Genomic DNA, 17,729 nt, shown 5'->3' with positions numbered 1-17,729 from the left:
GGCACAGTGCCCCCGATCTATACCTGCAACATGCTTTTCCACAGGTCTCCAGTGAAAGAAATACTGTCCTGTGATTACACCAGGGTGTATTTTCACAGAACGTCTTCCAGCTATGGGTATCTCTGGCTAGTCCTCGTCCTCAGCCTCAAATGCCAATCCATAACACTCATGCCTTCCTGAATACAGTTTCCTTGCACCTTTTGGTTGTGCCAAATAAAATTGCAGCAAGCCTTTAAAGAAATAACTTCCCCAGGAGCCATCCTATTATTTGATCTCCAAGGGCAGCTGGAAATTACAGGAAAACAAAGCAAAAAGCATTTAGCTTTACATAACTATACCATGCAACATCATGCCACATAATCTAATGACCTGGTTGAAAAAAGAAATGGGCAATCAAGAACCTGCTATAGCTATTTAAATATACATTCAAAGTGTAGCTGTACAGATAGATATTATTATTTTTATGCTGTTAAATACATCTTCTTTCTTCCTGTTAGAGAAATGAGAATCTACTTTCATATAGCATATCCCCCATAGTGCCGACCTTTAGTATAGGCATCTGGGAAGATTTATAGGCATGTTTATTTATCATTTAAGCAGAAGCAAAAATGAAACACTAATACTCAAGCAGAACCACACTCATGACTGTGTATGAAATATTGAAGAAAATCCACTCCATCAGCTGTTACAGAGGGCTCGTAGTTCAAATGACCATCATTTATATGACACTATATACAGAAATGTCACATACCTCACATTAGATTCAAGTTCGTCCATTACAGGAAATAGGCATGGGTGAGCTGGATTTCAGTACCCACAGGGTCCTATAATGTGAGAATAAATAAAAAATTAGATGATCGGGGAATGTAGGAAAATACATTGGAAGAGGGAAAAAATGCCAAATACCCATTGCTTCTTCTTTATTAAGATTTTTGTAGAGTACCAATAAAGTATTTAATGAAAAAGACTACAGTAAAAAGCTACTGGGCCCTGAGCAGTGATTAGAGCACTGGCCTTCAAAACAAAGAGTTGAGGGTTCAATTTTGGTCAAGGGCATAAACCTCTGTTTGGGGTTCATCCCCGGCCCTGGTTGGGGTTGTGCAGGAGGCAACCAATTGATGTGTCTCTCTCACATCAATGTTTCTCTCTCTCTCCCCCTCCCATTCTATCTGATGATAAAATGGAAAAATATCCTCAGGTAAGGATTTTAAAAAAAACTATTGGCATACTGAGGTATGGCACCACTGATGTTGCAAAAAGTTTTTATATATATATTTTACTAATCTCCTGGAGATTAAAACATACCGGTACTTCCTTTTTATTCTGTGGTAATCAGTTTATTTGTTATTTTTGTACTCTTCCCAGAAACGGCTTAGTTATATGATCTGCATCAGGACATTGGCTAGTGAAACTATGTAACTACATTGTTATGATTAAACTAGTACATTGCTTGAAATGGTCAATCACATTGTTTTCTATAAAGATTTTCAAATTTTGCTAAACCCTTTTTGAGGGTGGGTAATCATGCATCCCTTTGAGAATGCAGTAAACTCCAGAGAACTTTCTACCCAGAAAAAACCAGAAGTGCTTGCATGTACATGCACACTTTTTGGGGAGCCCACGATACCTTGAGCCCCATCCATAAACCCCAGGCTGAGAACTCCCAGTCCAAGGGAAGTTGACTTTCAAGCTATCAAAAGTTCCTCTAGCACAGACTCTCGGAAGACCTTACACCCTTTAACAGATGGACACTCAATGATATTCACTCAATAGACTCAAACCTGACTGCACAGTGTTATATTTCAGGAGAATTCTTGCTTTTCAACACATTTGTGCCACAGCATGAAGACTCTGAGAACAGAAGGGCGCAACCTGCTCCGCTGCTTCTGAGGTTACCCTCAGCAAGTCCCTCTTTTGTTCTGAGCTTCATCATCCACTTCTCAAAAGCAGAAAGGACTGGCAGAGATGATCTCTGGGTTCACTTCCAGCTCTGATATTCTATAATTCCATCTGCTGGTTTTCTAATCAAATCTAAGCAAGATGAAACTGTAAATCTGTTTATCTACATCACAGAACCATGGAACTCAGCCCTGGCCCTGGGGTGCCTTGGTCGGGGTGGACCAAACACACATGCCTGGCAGCCAAGAAGAGCGCGGCAGACCACCAGAGCTGGGAGGGATGTAGGTCTCGTTGGGTTTTACAGTGTTTGTTCCTTAGAGACTCTGAGATTAACAGGGGCTCTTGTGGGCATTTCTGGGTCTGAGGCAGGCGTGGGGAAGGCTCAGCCTGCAGGTCTCTGAACCCCGACTCTGACCTCATGCCAAGCAGCTCTGTCCACCTCTATCTTCTACATTTGAATTTGGAATAATCTTTGACTTGAAATATTTAAGTACGAAGCCCTAACAATAGAAGAGGCAGGTCCCCATCCTCGTTCCTCCTCTATCTAAAATCATCTCCTGAAATAATCACCTCCATTTCCATGGCTTAAAAATACCACCTATTCAGTGAAGGTTCCCAGAATGATAGCTCCAGCCTAGGCCTTTCCCAGACTCGTACTGCCCACCTGACATTGCAGCTTGGATGATACAAAGCATTTCTAGCTGAACTCTTCGTTTCTCACTCCCAACACAAAACCTCCCCCTCGCCTAGCACTGCCCATGTCAGTAAATAGTTCCAGCCTTTACTCAGTTGCTAAGACCAACCTACCTCTTTTTCTCACATCCTACAACCAAACTATCAGCAAATTCATTCTCTCTACTTGAAAAATGACTCCTTAATCTGATTTTTTCTCATGACCTCCAGAACCAGCACCCTGCCCAAGCAAGCGACCACCTCCCTTCCCTGGAACACCGCCCCACCCCCAGCTGGTCCCCTGCTTGCCCCACACTGTAGTCTCCTCTCCCCACGGTAGCCAGAATAATATTTTTAAAATGTAAGTCAGATCATTTCTTGCCTGCATAACATCCTAGTGGCTCCCTGTCACACTTAGAATTAAATCCAAACTCATATCATGGCCAACACAACCTGACATGACCTGGCCCCAGCTCCTCTCCAATCTCCACTTTAGCCATGGCCTACCCCCTCACTGCCTGAGCTTGTGGGTGTTGCTACTTTCTGACTATGAAAGTAGGCTCTCACTTCAGGGCTTTTTCACTTACTGCTTCTTCTCCCCAGAATGCTAGACACTCCCTCGGGTCCTTAGGGACACTGCTCCAAAGTTACTTCCCACAGAGTTCTTCCTTGATCATCTAATAAAATGTCAGACCTCATTTTCTATGAGTTTCTATCCTCTTTATCCACTCTATTTTATCTTACTAGCACATATATTACCTGTACTCAATTGCTCCTTTATTAGTCATCTGTCTCCCTCACGAGAATATCATTTTCAAGAGTGTGGTTATATCTTGATCGCTAATATATATATATGTGTTATATATACCCTCAGTGTCTAGAAAAATGTTTGATATGTTCACTTCATAGATATTTGTTGAGTCATCAAAATAGTTAATTTGTTTTGCAAATGAGGAAACTGAGGTTTGAGAATTTGTGACTTTCTCTCTGGGAGGTAATGCACGAACTATCATCCCAGAGTAGAATATTATAATTTTTAAAAGTAGCAAAAATCATTTTATTTTATTAAGTTACCCTTTATTAAGTGTTCACAAGTGTCAGACACTGTCCTATTTCCTCCTCTTCCAATCTCTGAGTTTGTATCGCTATGCTAGATGAAGAGACTGAAGGTCACACAGGTGAATTGACTTGCCAAAGTCTCACAGCTAGTCCTTGCCCAAACTGGGAGTAGAACCCAGGGTAGTGACTTCCCAAACCCAAGCTTTGTCTTGCATACTCCTTGTCAACTAGAGGAAGGGGATCTCCTGATGAAAGTGGACATCTGCTGTGATTTTCTGCTGACCGTTGATTCCCTCTTTCTCAGAAAACAGTGCCTTGATTTTCCTTTGCAGAACTACCCCTCCCCTGCCTCAACCCCTAGCTCCAGTGATGAGCACATGACTAGGACTGGCCAATCAGAATGGTCCATTCCCTGATCACAATTAGTCCATCAGCTAGACTAGTGAAAGCCAGACCTGGGATTTTTGCCAGGAAGAGTCTCTTTTTCCTCCGTGTTGCTAAAGTGATAGACTTTCAGTTTGAGGTTACTGGTGGCCATCATTGTCACTTTGTGGGGTGAGCCTGAGAATGAAGTTACTCAAAGGAAATCAGAGTTGCAACACAGAGAATACCAGTGTCCTGATGACATAATTTGAGGCTTAACATTCAGCAGCATCTTAAGACAGTTTTATACTTGAATGAGCCAACAAATTCCTTTTTTTCCTCTGTAAGCCAATTTGACTTGGGTTCCAACCATTATTTGCAACCAAAAGAATCCTGTGTAATATATCATAAAAGCAATATTGTGTTTGTATACAGATTGGGGGGGGGGGGGTTGGAACTAAGGAAAACCAGTTAAAAGCTAGTAAAAGTTCATCTCACTGAAGCTGCATTTGAAAATGTTACAACATGGGGAAAACCTTATATATTCATAGTGTGGAAATTAGTAAAGGAAATCTCAGCTGAAAGTGGCATTGGGAAGGCCTACAGAAGGAGCCTTCCTGCCTTACGCTAAACAGGAAGAGATCACCTTGCATTTCCAACAGGAGGACGTATCTACTTTAGTACCCCTGCAAGAGGAAGGAAGATTTTCGTCTTGCCCAACAACATGCCCAGCCAATGGAAACCGCTGGGCTCAGCCAATGAAAAGTCATCATCACCCAGCACTCTTACTCTCCTCCAATAAACTTTTATTTTTCTTTTACTAACGACTTCCTTGCCCTACCCTTTTGTCTTTAAAGGGTTACTCTGCTTGCTAGATAAAATGCTGCCCAATTTGTGCATCATTTAATAATGCCAATTAGATCTTCAAATCTGCTCAGTTGAATTTAGTTTTTAGCAATCATGCTATACATTGTTATATTTTGCTCATCTAAACCCAATGAGCAAACTGAAAATGATTGCCATGTAGCAAGCCAGTGAGACAGCATGCATTTTGTCAGAGAGAAAGAAACAGTAACAAAAGAGAAGTTGGTGACTAGTACCTATTCTGATTTGATGGATTGCTCACTGTCCACTATTTTCTGCTGTGCTCACCAGAGGTAACTTATCAGAGCCACAACTACAGGGACACCTCTTGTTAGAAAGACTGCATCGAGTGAGAGGGGTTTGCAAGGAAGCAGTGTTTTTATCTTGCACACTTTTATTTCAATCTCCTTAACAAAACACTATCTAGTCATTAAATCAACTGAGAGCATCTCCTATGCTCAGGTACAAACACTATGTCACTTCTAAGTTGTCAGTTTGGAATGCAATTAAACTGTGTGTGTGTGTGTGTGTGTGTTTTAGTGATAGTCATGCTATATCCAATGATCTGGTCTAGGGGACAAGGAATGATACCCCCTATGTTGATCCCCTTCAGAGAAACAGTTCTAGATAATAACCAGAAAAAGAACATGGCAAATCCCGGAAAGGAGCGGGAGAGGGAATCAAGCAAACCCCTCTACCATGTAAAGTACAAATAAAGGTCTCAGTATCTTTCAAGGCGAGGACAAGCTCAAGCCACTGGAATTATTCAAAAGTAAAGCTACAGCAACAAACAACTCTATCAGATTCCTTGGAGCTTCTCCTTGATGAATACATTCAGATTCTGATCTTTCCTTAAAAAAGGGGGGGAGGGAAGACATTTTATTTATGCCATCCCACGCCTATTCCAACCTTTAGTTTTCTGGCTCATGCATCTAAAGAGCAAACCCAAAAGGTAAGTACACCCCATCTTTACCCTTGTCCTTTGATTCAGAGTACTCTGAAAGACTGCTGTGGAAAAGTTGTTAATGGTTAACAGAAGGTGTGTAGTTGCATCTCTATTATAAGAAGCGTGAGCACAGGACTCACCTATAATGAGTCCCTACCAACTGGAGTCAGATACAGTGTAGTTTGGTACAATGCCAACAGCTGCCAACCTGGAGCTGTGTCATAAGCTCAGTTTGCTTTGCTGCACTTTCTCCCCTTTGGTTTGGTTGCGTGGGTGTATATTAACGCATAACTGTGCATGGATTGACCATGTTTCTTTACGGAGTATGCTTACATGGGTTAGATTTCTCTATCAAAAGGCATATTTCAATACTGTTGTTTTGGACAAGTGTCAGGAATAAGTAAAACATGTATCTAAATTGCAAAATTGAGGGCAGAAGCCTGACATATAGTAGGAGCACTGGACCAGGAGTTACTGCACTGGAGTCACAGCCCAACCCTGCTATTAATGCACTGTTCCCTTCTGAAGCAATTTGAGGGAAGAAAAATAATTTTCCCTTAACCTTCTAGGTTCTTGGATGAGACCTCCTTCCCCCAGACATTTTATTTATGCCATCCCACGCTTATTCCAACCTTTAGTTTTCTGCCTCATGCATCTAAAGAGCAAACCCAAAAGGTAAGTACACCCCATCTTTACCCTTGTCCTTTGATTCAGAATACTCTGAAGTTTCTTTCATGCACAGTTATGCATTAATATACACCCACTCAACCAAACAAAAGGAGAAAGACAGACAGGTTTAAGAACATATATACCTCCTGTATACATGGGAGAGACCCAAATCCTGAGTAATATACAAGTAACTCTCCAAATGGCCCAAGCCACCACCTTAAATAACATCTCCAGCTAAAGGCATAAGAAGATGTTGGGGTTGGGGGACAGTTATAAAAGGTTACCAAAAAGAAGCAAAGTAAACAAAGGTAAGGTCTTTATGCAAATTATGTCTTTACTGTCTCCACTGATGAGAGTTTACAGAGATTAAGTCCTTACTTTCTCCACTAATAAGAATTTACAGAGATTTAGAGTCATCTTTCTCTTCTTGGTACCACGAGGGAGACACCCTGATTTGGAGATTTCTCTTATAAATGCAAATGTTTCTTACAAAGGGTAACTTCAGCTCAGTTTTCAGAGCTTTTCCTTTGCTGTTTCTTCAAAATAAACCACCTAAAATAACCCGCATGTCAGAGTGGCAAATTCTGCTCCCTTTCACAAGTCTGTTCACCAATCTGGGCCTCAATTTCCCCAACTGCAGAAGAAACTTGGCTAGAGGGTGCTGGGCAGGGTGAGCAAAGGGAAACATTTCAATGACAGCTTTGCAGAAATTAAAGAAAATTTCAAAGAGGTGAGTTTCTCATCATTGGAGGCATTTAGGTAGCATGTGGGTCTGTGTAAGGGTGTCTATCTAAATGAGAGCTGTGATTTTGGCGACTGCTGGGGTTTCTTCCAATGCTAAAATTGTAGGACTGCGATAGTCCACGTTATTTCTGCCTCTCATATCCCCAGGGGGGGAAAAAACCTAAAGTATTTTGAATCATTTTCCAATTTTAAAGATGGATACATGCTCAATTCACATATAGTGTCTCAAACAGGCATGATCACAGACATTTCTGAACGGGTGAGACAAAAATAAGAGCAATGTAATGTGTCATCAAATAAGGTCAGATATTTGGTAAGAGTTCAAACGCTCTACCTCAGCACTGGCCATCTGCACAAAAACACACAATCTCACCAGGATCAAACACACAAACATCCCCAAAGAGTCTTCCACATCCCTTAGTGATCATGATTTCCTTGTAATCGTCACTGTGAAAACAACTCTTGGATCATCTGAAAATTTACAACTGTACATTTTTCTTCTCACTGAGTGGAAGAAAACAAATTCCTCTCCATGGCTATTTACTTGGACTTTGTTTTCTGGAAAGTATTCGGCGATTGTAGGATGCTGTCTGAGCAATTATTTTTGTTTCCTCTGTGAAAATTGGCACAAATGGAACCATTTCAAAATGGAGTTGGAGCTGCCATCTCAGAGAAACTGCCTTCTGCGTCTTCCCCTTTGAACCATTATACTGAACAATTAGGGGATTCTACGAAAAGTAACCTCACGGGGTGATCTGATCATAAATTCCTAACTATGCTGGTCATGGTGGGTAGTCACACCCCAGTCATATAACTTCTTTAGTAAAAAGGTTTCTCTTTGCCTTAAGCAAGTCCTGTCCCTTGTTTCCGTGGTTCTAGCTTAACACACCTTTGAAATGCCTTTTTGCAGACCCCTCAGAAGAGAAACCACCCTCAAGAGAGCACGGCATCTTAACTATCAGTAATACAATCCCAGTTTTATTTCCTCCCCCCTTCATGGACTCTTTTTTATGTTCCTGCCTTAATTCCAAATGCATAAAAGAAACTGCACACTGTCATTCTAAGAAGTACTTTTCTCAGTCCATTAGGATCTTGATTCCAGGCACAGCTTCTGTTTGGTGTAAATACATTTTGACAAAAGTTCTCTCCAGGTTTGGACATTCGTACATCCACAAGACTGTTTGAACTGGGCCAGACCTTTGGACTGGCCTAAAGCAACATTGTTTTACAAACAATTTTCTATAAGGCCACCAGGAAAGTGGACATCCTGACTACAAAAGCCAATAATTATGGACTCTTAATCTAAACATAGACCCAGTAACCGATCATGCGTAGCTAAGAGCAGCCCAGCTTATCAGCATCTACTGGAATTATTTCCTTTTCTAATGTAACTATTCCTTTCCTTTTCTCATAAAACCCCTGCCTTCACCCTGAAATTGGGACACTATTTGGGTTTCTGCCTGAATCTGTGCTCCCTGAATTTAAATTCTTCCATCCTGAATGAAGGCTTACTCCTTCTCATTCTGGCTTTTTAATTTTAGGTTAATACCTTCATCAGTTGATACACATTCTTTAAAAGAATTTCTCTCTGTAAATTAGTGCCGAAAAGAAATCATGTTATTTGTTTATTTATCTAAACATCTAAATGGTAGCGTACAAGTGAAAATGTGTAGATGCTATTAAAAAAAAAAAAAAAGAACCCGTGTTCCAGGAACTGGACATTCATTTGCAAGTGTCTCTTTCTAGAGCTGCAGTCAAAATAGCAGTGTTGCTAAATCATCTAGAAAGATTCAGTCCTAAATAAAAAGCTTCTAGTCATTTTATTTCCATAACTGAAAATCCATACAGATGACAACTCAGTTTTGCTTAAGGGACCACCAGGCTGACAAGTACAATTAGGATGCAAAGTGGCTTTTAACTTTTTTCAAAATAACTAAGGAAAAGAGAAGATTCAGGAGGTATTTATTTATATTTTGACTGTTCTGATCACTTGACTGACATCTTACTCTGAATTTAGCCACCAGATCTATGAAGAAAGAGCCAGAGTACACAATCAGTAAGTATCTGTCAAGCGACAGGTATGACGCAATATGAAAGTTCTACTTGATAATTAGAGAAGTAATTAGCCTTGTTTTTGTGTTTCCAAAGGAGAGATGAGTGTCTCAAGTGTCTGAGACACGCTATGAAGTAGCTCATCCAACAGCAGAGCTGTCCAATGATTGCCCTGTCTGCCTTGGAAAGCAACAAGATCCACCTCAGTGAGAGGTGCAAACAGAAGCCAGGAAACCATTGGTCAGCCACGTCTGAGAGGAGGAAGCAAGTCTTGGATGATTCTGAGTTCTGATGAAATCCAGGAATGCAATGAGACCAGAACTAAATAAGAGGTTGTTTGTTGTCCAGCAAAGGTTCTTAAGTCTAAGCAAGCATAAGAAATCCCCCTCCTGCCCGGCCAGTTTGGCTCACTGGTTGAGCATCAACCCATGCACCAAGAGGTCGCCGGTTCGATTCCTGGTCAGGGCACATGCCCAGGTGGTGGGCCAAATCCCCAGTGGGGGATATGCAGGAGGCGGACAATCTATGTTTCTCTCTCTCTCTCTAAAATCAATAAAGAAAAAAACTTTTTTTAAAGAATTTCCCCTCCCCCAGGCTTGTTAAAACACGACTGGGCCCCAACCCAAGTTTTTAATTCTGTAGGTTTAAAGAGGTGAATGTGAATTTCTAACAAGTTCCCAGGTATTGCTGATGCTGCTGGTCTGGGGGCCACTCTTGAAGGTAAAATGTTGATATCCTGAGGGAGGTTCTCCTGTCACTGAAGAAAGCAGATATTATTAGGCAGTAGGTGGATGAAGCATTAAGTACTATCGGATCTTATGGTAAAAAATGTGTTCTCTTTTGCCCTGGCCAGTTTGGCTCAGCGGTTAGAGCGTCGGCCTGCGGTCCGGAGAGACCCGGGTTCGGTTCCTGCTAAGGGCACGTACTTCGGTTGCAGTTTGTCCCCGGCCCTGGTTGGTCGTGCGGGTGGCAGCCACTCGATGTGTCCCTTTCACATCGATGTTTCTCTCTCTCTCTCCCTTCCTCTCTCTCTCCCCCACTGTATCTGTACAAAAAAATGGGAAAAGTGTCCTCGGGTAAGGATAAAAAAAAAAAAAAAAAAAAAAAAAAAAAAATGTGTTCTCTTTTCATTTTCTATTATAATCATTTATTTACAATGAAGAAAATGACTCACATAAGTATTAGCTTATCTTAGAATCCTTCCTGATATCTGCTAATCTCTCTTTGATAATAAAGAACAGGTCTCATGCTCACAGTCTTTTGTGAAAAACACTACTGTCTCACTGGGTCTCCCCAAGAAGCAGGTCTTGGGGTGAGGGTACAATCAATGCACACAGTCTATCTGGCAGGTGCAGACAGAGGAGAGCAGAAAAGATGGAGGGAAGGGATAAAAGGCAGCCAGTGAAGAAAGTGTGATTAAGCCACGGAAGCTTAATTGTGCAGGGAAGCTCTGAGAAACCATGTAAAACAGATGCCTCAGAATTATCCTGGACTCGTGGGGGAGGGAACGGAGGTGCTGATACGCCCACACCCATCATTTATTGGTTACGGGCTGTCCACAGCAGGGCATGAATTCCCAGGTTCCTCCAGCTAACTGTGCTTGTGAGCAAAGTTGATTCCATCTGACGGAGGGCAGTCCTCCAGCAATGGTGCCGGTACACCTCTGGAAGTCAGGATGGCATCCACAGAAATGGTGAGGGATCTGCAGGAAAACGGGAGGGACAGGAACAATATCTACTCCAACTATTTCACTAAAATCGGAGACCTGTTCTGTGTGTGTTGTATCTGTTTGTACAGTTATCTTCTGTTTCTTGCAGTAGATACCGGTTTCCACTGCCGTTTTTGTTTCTTTGTAAAAAATAAAATATATTTAAGGAAAACTCATCGATCTGAACAAAAGTGCTATGCAGGTCAAGCTCGATGGCACGAGGCAGTGGCCAGAGCCACAGAGAAAGTGTTCCAATGACTGAAATTTGGGAAGCACTGGCATCGTGGTTACAGCAGAGGCTGAACACATTTTTTTTTTTCTGCAAAGGGCCATTTAGCAAATATTTTAGGCTTTTCGGAGCTGAAGGTCACTATCGCAACTACTCGGATCTGCTGTCGCAGTGCACAAATAGCCACAGACAATATGCAAATGAAGGAGCATGGCTGGTTTCCAGTAAAATGTATTTATGGACACCAAATTTGAATTTCCTATAATTTTCACTTGTCACAAAATATTCTTCTTCTTTTGAGTTTTTTTCAACAATTAAAATATGTAAAAACTTAGCACGCAGGCTATAGAAAATCAGGCATCCGGTCAGAAAGTTTGCCGGCTCCTGATTCAAAGCACAGCCTTGGAATCAGTCCCAGGTCTATCAATTACCAGTAAGACCTTAGACAAATTATTTACTTTCCCTGGCCTCAGTGGCCTCATCTGTATAACAGGATAAGCATAATTCTAACTTCACAAGTTTAGTGCAAAAATATCAATGGAAGTGAATAAGTATAAAGCAGGTGCATGCTCCAGGGAGCTCACAGTATCATGTTGGCCAGCTAGCATAACAAGGTGATGTCCAGCTTGTAAGTGCCCCAGTCACCGGAGGCTGGATGCTTCCCACTCTGCTTCCCCACAAAGGCAGCTATGCACCTGGGGGCAGAGCCCCCCTACTCTGGGATGTGGTTACAGAAATTGCTCCTCTTCTCTGTAGAAGAGGCCCCAGAAAACTGAGCCTCATCACGCCCAAAAGGTTTTGTCACCACTGATTAAGAGGTCTGCAGTTGGGGGCAGGTCAAACCAAAATTTGCATCCTGTGTAATAAAGTCTTCAAAGTTAGTGTTTGAACTTTGCAGAATTCTGCGATAGACAGCAGTGTTTCTCAAACATTAGAGTACGTAAAAGTCATTTGCAAAACTGCAGATTTGGGTGCCTCACTCAAAACACCTCTAAATCAGTAGGTGCGGGAATCTTCATTCTAACAAAAACATGTCTCAGTGATTCTGGTACAAGTGATTTCTGGAGAGCAGTTTGGGAAACACCGAAAGAATGGGGTGCAGTCCACCCAGGTGGGCACACCCTTCTGAAAGCCTCTTCAGCAGCCTTTCCATAGCTGTAGAAATGCTTCATTGGCTGGAAGACCTGGATCACAGTATTTGCTGTGCCTGCCAAGGAAAAAGTTTATGACAACATTTTACCTCTTCCGTCCTCACTCTTTTTTATTTCTTCTGAGCCTCCTGGATTAGAAAACAGTTTATACAAAACTCTACTTCAGATCTCTCGTGCTGATTATCATATCCAATTAAGCATCTCAGTGCAATCTTGCAGGACATGGGCTATTTACAGCTTAGATAGAAATTCTTGAGCAGAATCTATATCTTTGCCAGGCTAATAAGATGTTGACCCCCAAAGGCCGCTGCCCACAATATCCTGACAGTTCCCAAACAAAGCCCTCAAGAACAAGATAAAACTATACCCATAGATTTCAGTGGCCTATTTAACACACATGAGAAGAATCCTGGAGAGGAAGCAGGAGAGGAATAGTGACACCTTCTATAATTGATATATGTTGGACACATGCTAAGTACCAAACTTTTCACACACGCTACCTCATATCATCTTCACATCATGCTATGTCCCCACTTCACAAATGAAGAAACTGAGGCATAGAAAGGAGATGTTGTCCATGCCAGGAAGTGTCTTCAAAGCCCGGACCCTCAACCACTAAGTTATCCCATAAAAGATACAGATCTCAATAGTCTTCTATCTCAACTTTTTTCAGTGCAATTTTATTAACTAGATATTCCTGTAGCTCCTCACAACCTACAGACTGTTTACTGGAACTTGAAAGAGGATACATTTTTTTTTTAACCAAGAACCAGTTTGCTCTTAGCACCATGTGACGCTGGGTTCCTCATTTTGCTTCTATAACCCCAGGTCTCCAGCTGTTCAATGTGGTTAAGCTACCCAGCCCACCTGTCTTGCAGATCAGCTACTCCTCATGAAGTTCAAACAAGATAACATATGTGAAAGTCCTGTGAACTTAACAAATGTTATCTCAAATGGTATTTTCCCAGCCTATTATTTCCATAAATAATTTTTCAATGTTGATGTGGTAGACAGAGTATATTAGTTCTGTAAAATCATCTGTCAAAAATCAGATTTTCTAAAGATTTGGAGTAGGCTGTGAAGTACCAAATCTACGGATCTTTTTGGATCAAGGGAAATACTACTTCTACTTGGAAAATAGACTTTACGGGTCAAGGTCATAGAAATTTCAGAAGCTTGAGAATCACGTGACCTCGTGCTGCCCTGCCATGAACTGACTTTGAGTGGTGACGTCTGTCAAGCACTTACGATGAACATTGCCATAAGCTCTATATCTCATCAAACTCTTCTAACAAACGTGTGGTGACCTTTTTTTGGGATATATTTTATTGTAAGAAATATTTCAGAAACAAAGTTGAAAGAATCATATAGTGAACACACATATACTCACCATGTAAGTTATACAATTAACATTTTACTAACTTGTTTGTATCATATTTTTATCCATCTATCTCTCTATCTACTCATCAATCCATTTTTTTTGGATGATTTCAAAGTAACTTTTTGATTCTTATTCTCTTTTTTTATCATTGGGAAACTGAGACCAAGGGAGTTGATATGACTTGCCCAAATCCATCACCTCACCAGGTGATGAAATTGGGATTTAACACTGAAAGTGTGACTCCCAAAATCACATTTTTTTAAAGCCATGAAGCAGCATTGTATCTCCTGGTGTCTAGTTCCTTGAATCCATAAGAAAAGTCCTATCAGCCTTCCAATAAATTTCGATTTTTGCTCAAGCAAGCGAGTATTGACTTTCATTATGTGTAATCAAATATATATATTTACTAATGCAATTAACCTTCTAATACAAGACTTTTCCTAAAGTTTCCAGGCCTTAAGTTCCTCATCTGTAAATGAGAAAAACATCTCTTCTCTCAGGACTTGATATGCAAATCAAAGAAAACCAGGTGTATACACAGCAGATAGTAAACATTTAAACTCACCTCAGTGTCAGACCTCTAGATCTTTCTGAGTAAGTACTTGGAGTCTCTTTGTTTAGGCAGAGGACATGTGCCCAGGCCAAAAGACACTGATACTGATAGCCAAGAAGAAGGAAGGGGAGACTTTCCTAAAATCTCTCAAATAAGCAGCATCTGGCCTTAGCGTTCCCATTACTCTTGTTAAGTGGCCCCAGGCCCAGCACTAGCACCAGCCAGCCTTGGTTCACTGCTTGGCCTTGCCTGAGCACCTCCAAGCCCAGCACAAGTAGCAGCCATCTGCAGATCACCTTGTAGCTCATGCCAGGAGGCCCCAAGCAGAACACAGGTGGTGGCTGACTTTGGCCTGCCCCTCGTGGGAGGCTCCAGAGACAGCACACCCAGAGGACAGCTTCAGACCATGTCAAAGACCACCCAGCCACCTCCACAAGCAACTCATTCAAGGGGATGATTCAGTGGGCACCAGAGACCTACCGAAGTAAGTCCTGGTCCATGGGGTCAGTGGTTGATGGTCAGTAATTGCAGCCAGTCCTTGCAGCCAGTTAGCCTGAAGATAAAGTCCCCCCATTGATGTGCCAATAGCAATCAAGGCACACCTACAACAGAAGGGTGTACACAGTTCACATGGGGTGGGGTGCCTACCTGAAGTGCCCAGCTTGGGTGATCAGGGAGGCTATGCTGCTGGACCCTACAGAACACCTACTATATATGGCCATTCTACCAAGCCTGGGAGACGTACAGCTCTACCTGATACATAGAAATAAACACAGGAAGATGTGCAGAATGAGGAGACAAAAACAAAACAAAACAAAAAATACGTCCCAAATGAAAGAACAGAACAAAACTCCAGAAAAAGAATTTTAAAAATGGAGACAAGCAATTCACTAGATGCAGAGTTCATAATACTTGTTATAAGGATGCTCGATGAACTTAATGAGAACTTCATCAACATAAAAAAAAAAACATGAAAACCATAAAAAAGAACCAGTCAGAAATGAAGGAAACACTAACTGAAATGAAGAATGGTTTATAGGAAATCAACAATAGAGTAGATGAAGCTGAGAATCAAATCAGCGATTTGGAATATAAGGAAGCAAAAAACACCCAATTAGAACAGTGAAAAGAAAAAGAATAAAAAAATAAGGAGCCTCTGGGACAACTTCAGGCACACCAACATTTGCAACATGGGGTGCCAGGAGAACAGAGAGAACAAGAAATTGAAAACCTATTTGAAAATATAATGGCAGAAAATGTCCTTAACTTGATGAAGGAAATAGACATACAAGTCCAAGAAGTGCAAAGAGTCCCAAAAAAGATGAACCCAAAAAAGCACACACCAAGACACATCATAATTAAAATGCCAAAGGTTAAAGACAAAAGTAGAATCTTAAAGCAGCCAGAGAAAAGCTACCTACAAGGGATCTTCCATAGGATTGTCAACTGATTTCTCAACAGAAACTTTGCAGGCCAGCAGAGATTGGCAAGAAATATTCAAAGTGATGAAAAGCAAGAACCTACAACCAAGATTACTCTATCCTGCTAAGCTATCATTTAGAATTGAAGGACAGATAAAGAGCTTATCAGACAAGAAAAAGCTAAAGAAGTTCATCACCTCCAAACCAGTATTATATGAAATGTTAAAAGGTCTTCTTTAAGATGAAGAAGGAAAAAAAGATAAAAAATATGAACAATGAAATGGTAATAAATATATATCTATCAACAATTGAATCTAAAAAACAAATTAAATGAACAAGCAGAACAGAAACAGACTCACAGATGCAGAGAACATTTTGAAGGTTGCCAGATGGGAAGTTGGTTGGGGAATGGGTGAAAACGGTGAAGGGATTAAGAAGTACAAATTGGTTAAAAAATTAATCAGGCTAAAATAATCACTAAGCCAAAGAGGCATATTTTGGGGTGACAAATTCTGCTTCCCTTCAAAGAATACTGTATAATTCCATTTATATGAGGTGTCTAGAAAATCAACTTTATAGAAACAGAATGTAAAATGGTGATGTCCAGGGACTATGGAGAATGGGAAATTAGATGTTGTTTCATGATGAGTTTGTTTCACATGATGACAAAGTTCTGGAGATTGGCTGTACCACAATGTGAATGTATTGAACACAACTAAACTGTACACTTAAAAATGGTTAAGGTGGGCCCTGGCCGGTTTGGCTCAGCGGTTGGAGCGTCGGCCTGCGGTCCAGAGAGTCCCGGGTTCGGTTCCCACTAAGGGCACGTACCTCGGTTGCAGTTTGTCCCCGGCCCTGGTTGGTCGTGCGGGTGGCAGCCACTCGATGTGTCCCTTCACATCGATGTTTCTCCCTCTCTCTCTTCCTCTCTCTCCCTCCCGCTCTGTCTGAACAAAAAATGGAAAAATGTCCTCAGGTGAGGATTAAAAAAAAAAAAATGGTTAAGGTGGTAAATTCAATGTTACATGTATTTTCCCACAATTAAAATTTTTTTTTAAAGAGAGGATTTTCAGACTGTGTGAAAACATAAAATATCCAGCAATAACATGATGTGTCACTAGGGAAGTGGAAATTAAAAGAATAATGAGATACCACTACATGCCGATTAGAATGGCAGAAACCCAGGACACGGGCCACACCAAATGCTGTGGAGGATGTGAAGCAACAGAAATTCTCCTTCATAGCTGGTGGGAATGCAAAATTAGGCAGCCAATTTGGAAGACAGTTGGGCAGTTTCTTGCAAAACTAAACATGCTCTTGCCATAGGATACAGCAATTGTGCTCCTTAGTATTTATTCAAATTAAAAACAATGTCCATATGAAAACCACTGTATGGATGTCTATAGCAGCTGTTGAATGAACTTAAGAGCAGTCTGGAGGCTTTGGCTAGAAATACATGATAGATTTACTCAAGGGTCTTAAGGTTTGCAAACCAGAAACACGACTAGCTCAGAAGTGGTCTAAAGAAGAAAGAAAAGTTAAGAGTTCTTGGAGTAAAAAGTACAATCTTAGCTCAGTGGTTAGAGGGTCGACCTGTGGTCCAGAGAGAACCAGGTTCGGTTCCCGCTAAGGACACGTGCCTCGGTTGCAGTTTGTCCCTGGCCCTGGTTTGGTCGTGCGGATGGCAACCGCTCGATGTGTCCCTTTCACATCGATGTTTCTCTCTCCCTCTCTCTTCCATTCTCTCCCTCCCACTCTATCTGAACAAAAAATGGAAAAATGTCCTCGGGTGAGAATGAAAAAAAAAAAAAGAATAAGTACAATCTTGAGACTAATAGTTCTGCATGCTTAGCCCTAGGATTGGTCCAGGGCAGTTATCAGTCAGATGTCAGGCAGGTGTATGCCAGGTGATCTGGAGGATGGGCACCAGGAAGACGGGTTGTCAAAACTTGGAATGGATACTCGATACAGTACATTCAGACAATAGACTATTCTGCACAAAAAGAAATGGGCTATTA

General features: G+C 41.3%; 1 protein-coding gene across 2 annotated transcripts in view; it reads right to left on the bottom strand.

The window, feature by feature from the left end:
- The window catches only part of HTR4 (5-hydroxytryptamine receptor 4), a 135,103-nt gene that overhangs the window by 102,354 nt on the left and 15,020 nt on the right, over positions 1-17,729 (bottom strand). For both annotated transcript variants that reach the window (XM_036240244.1, XM_036240245.1), the window contains exon 2: positions 752-824. In XM_036240244.1, coding sequence (XP_036096137.1) covers positions 752-777 — 26 coding nt within the window. In that variant the 5' untranslated portion in view covers positions 778-824. The remainder of the gene's footprint in view (positions 1-751; positions 825-17,729) is intronic.

The sequence above is a fragment of the Molossus molossus genome, unplaced genomic scaffold, assembly GCF_014108415.1.
Source record: "Molossus molossus isolate mMolMol1 unplaced genomic scaffold, mMolMol1.p scaffold_m16_p_4, whole genome shotgun sequence".
NCBI lineage: Eukaryota > Metazoa > Chordata > Mammalia > Chiroptera > Molossidae > Molossus > Molossus molossus.
The sequence above is the reverse complement of the archived record's forward strand: the minus strand, read 5'-3'. Positions and strand labels throughout refer to the sequence as shown.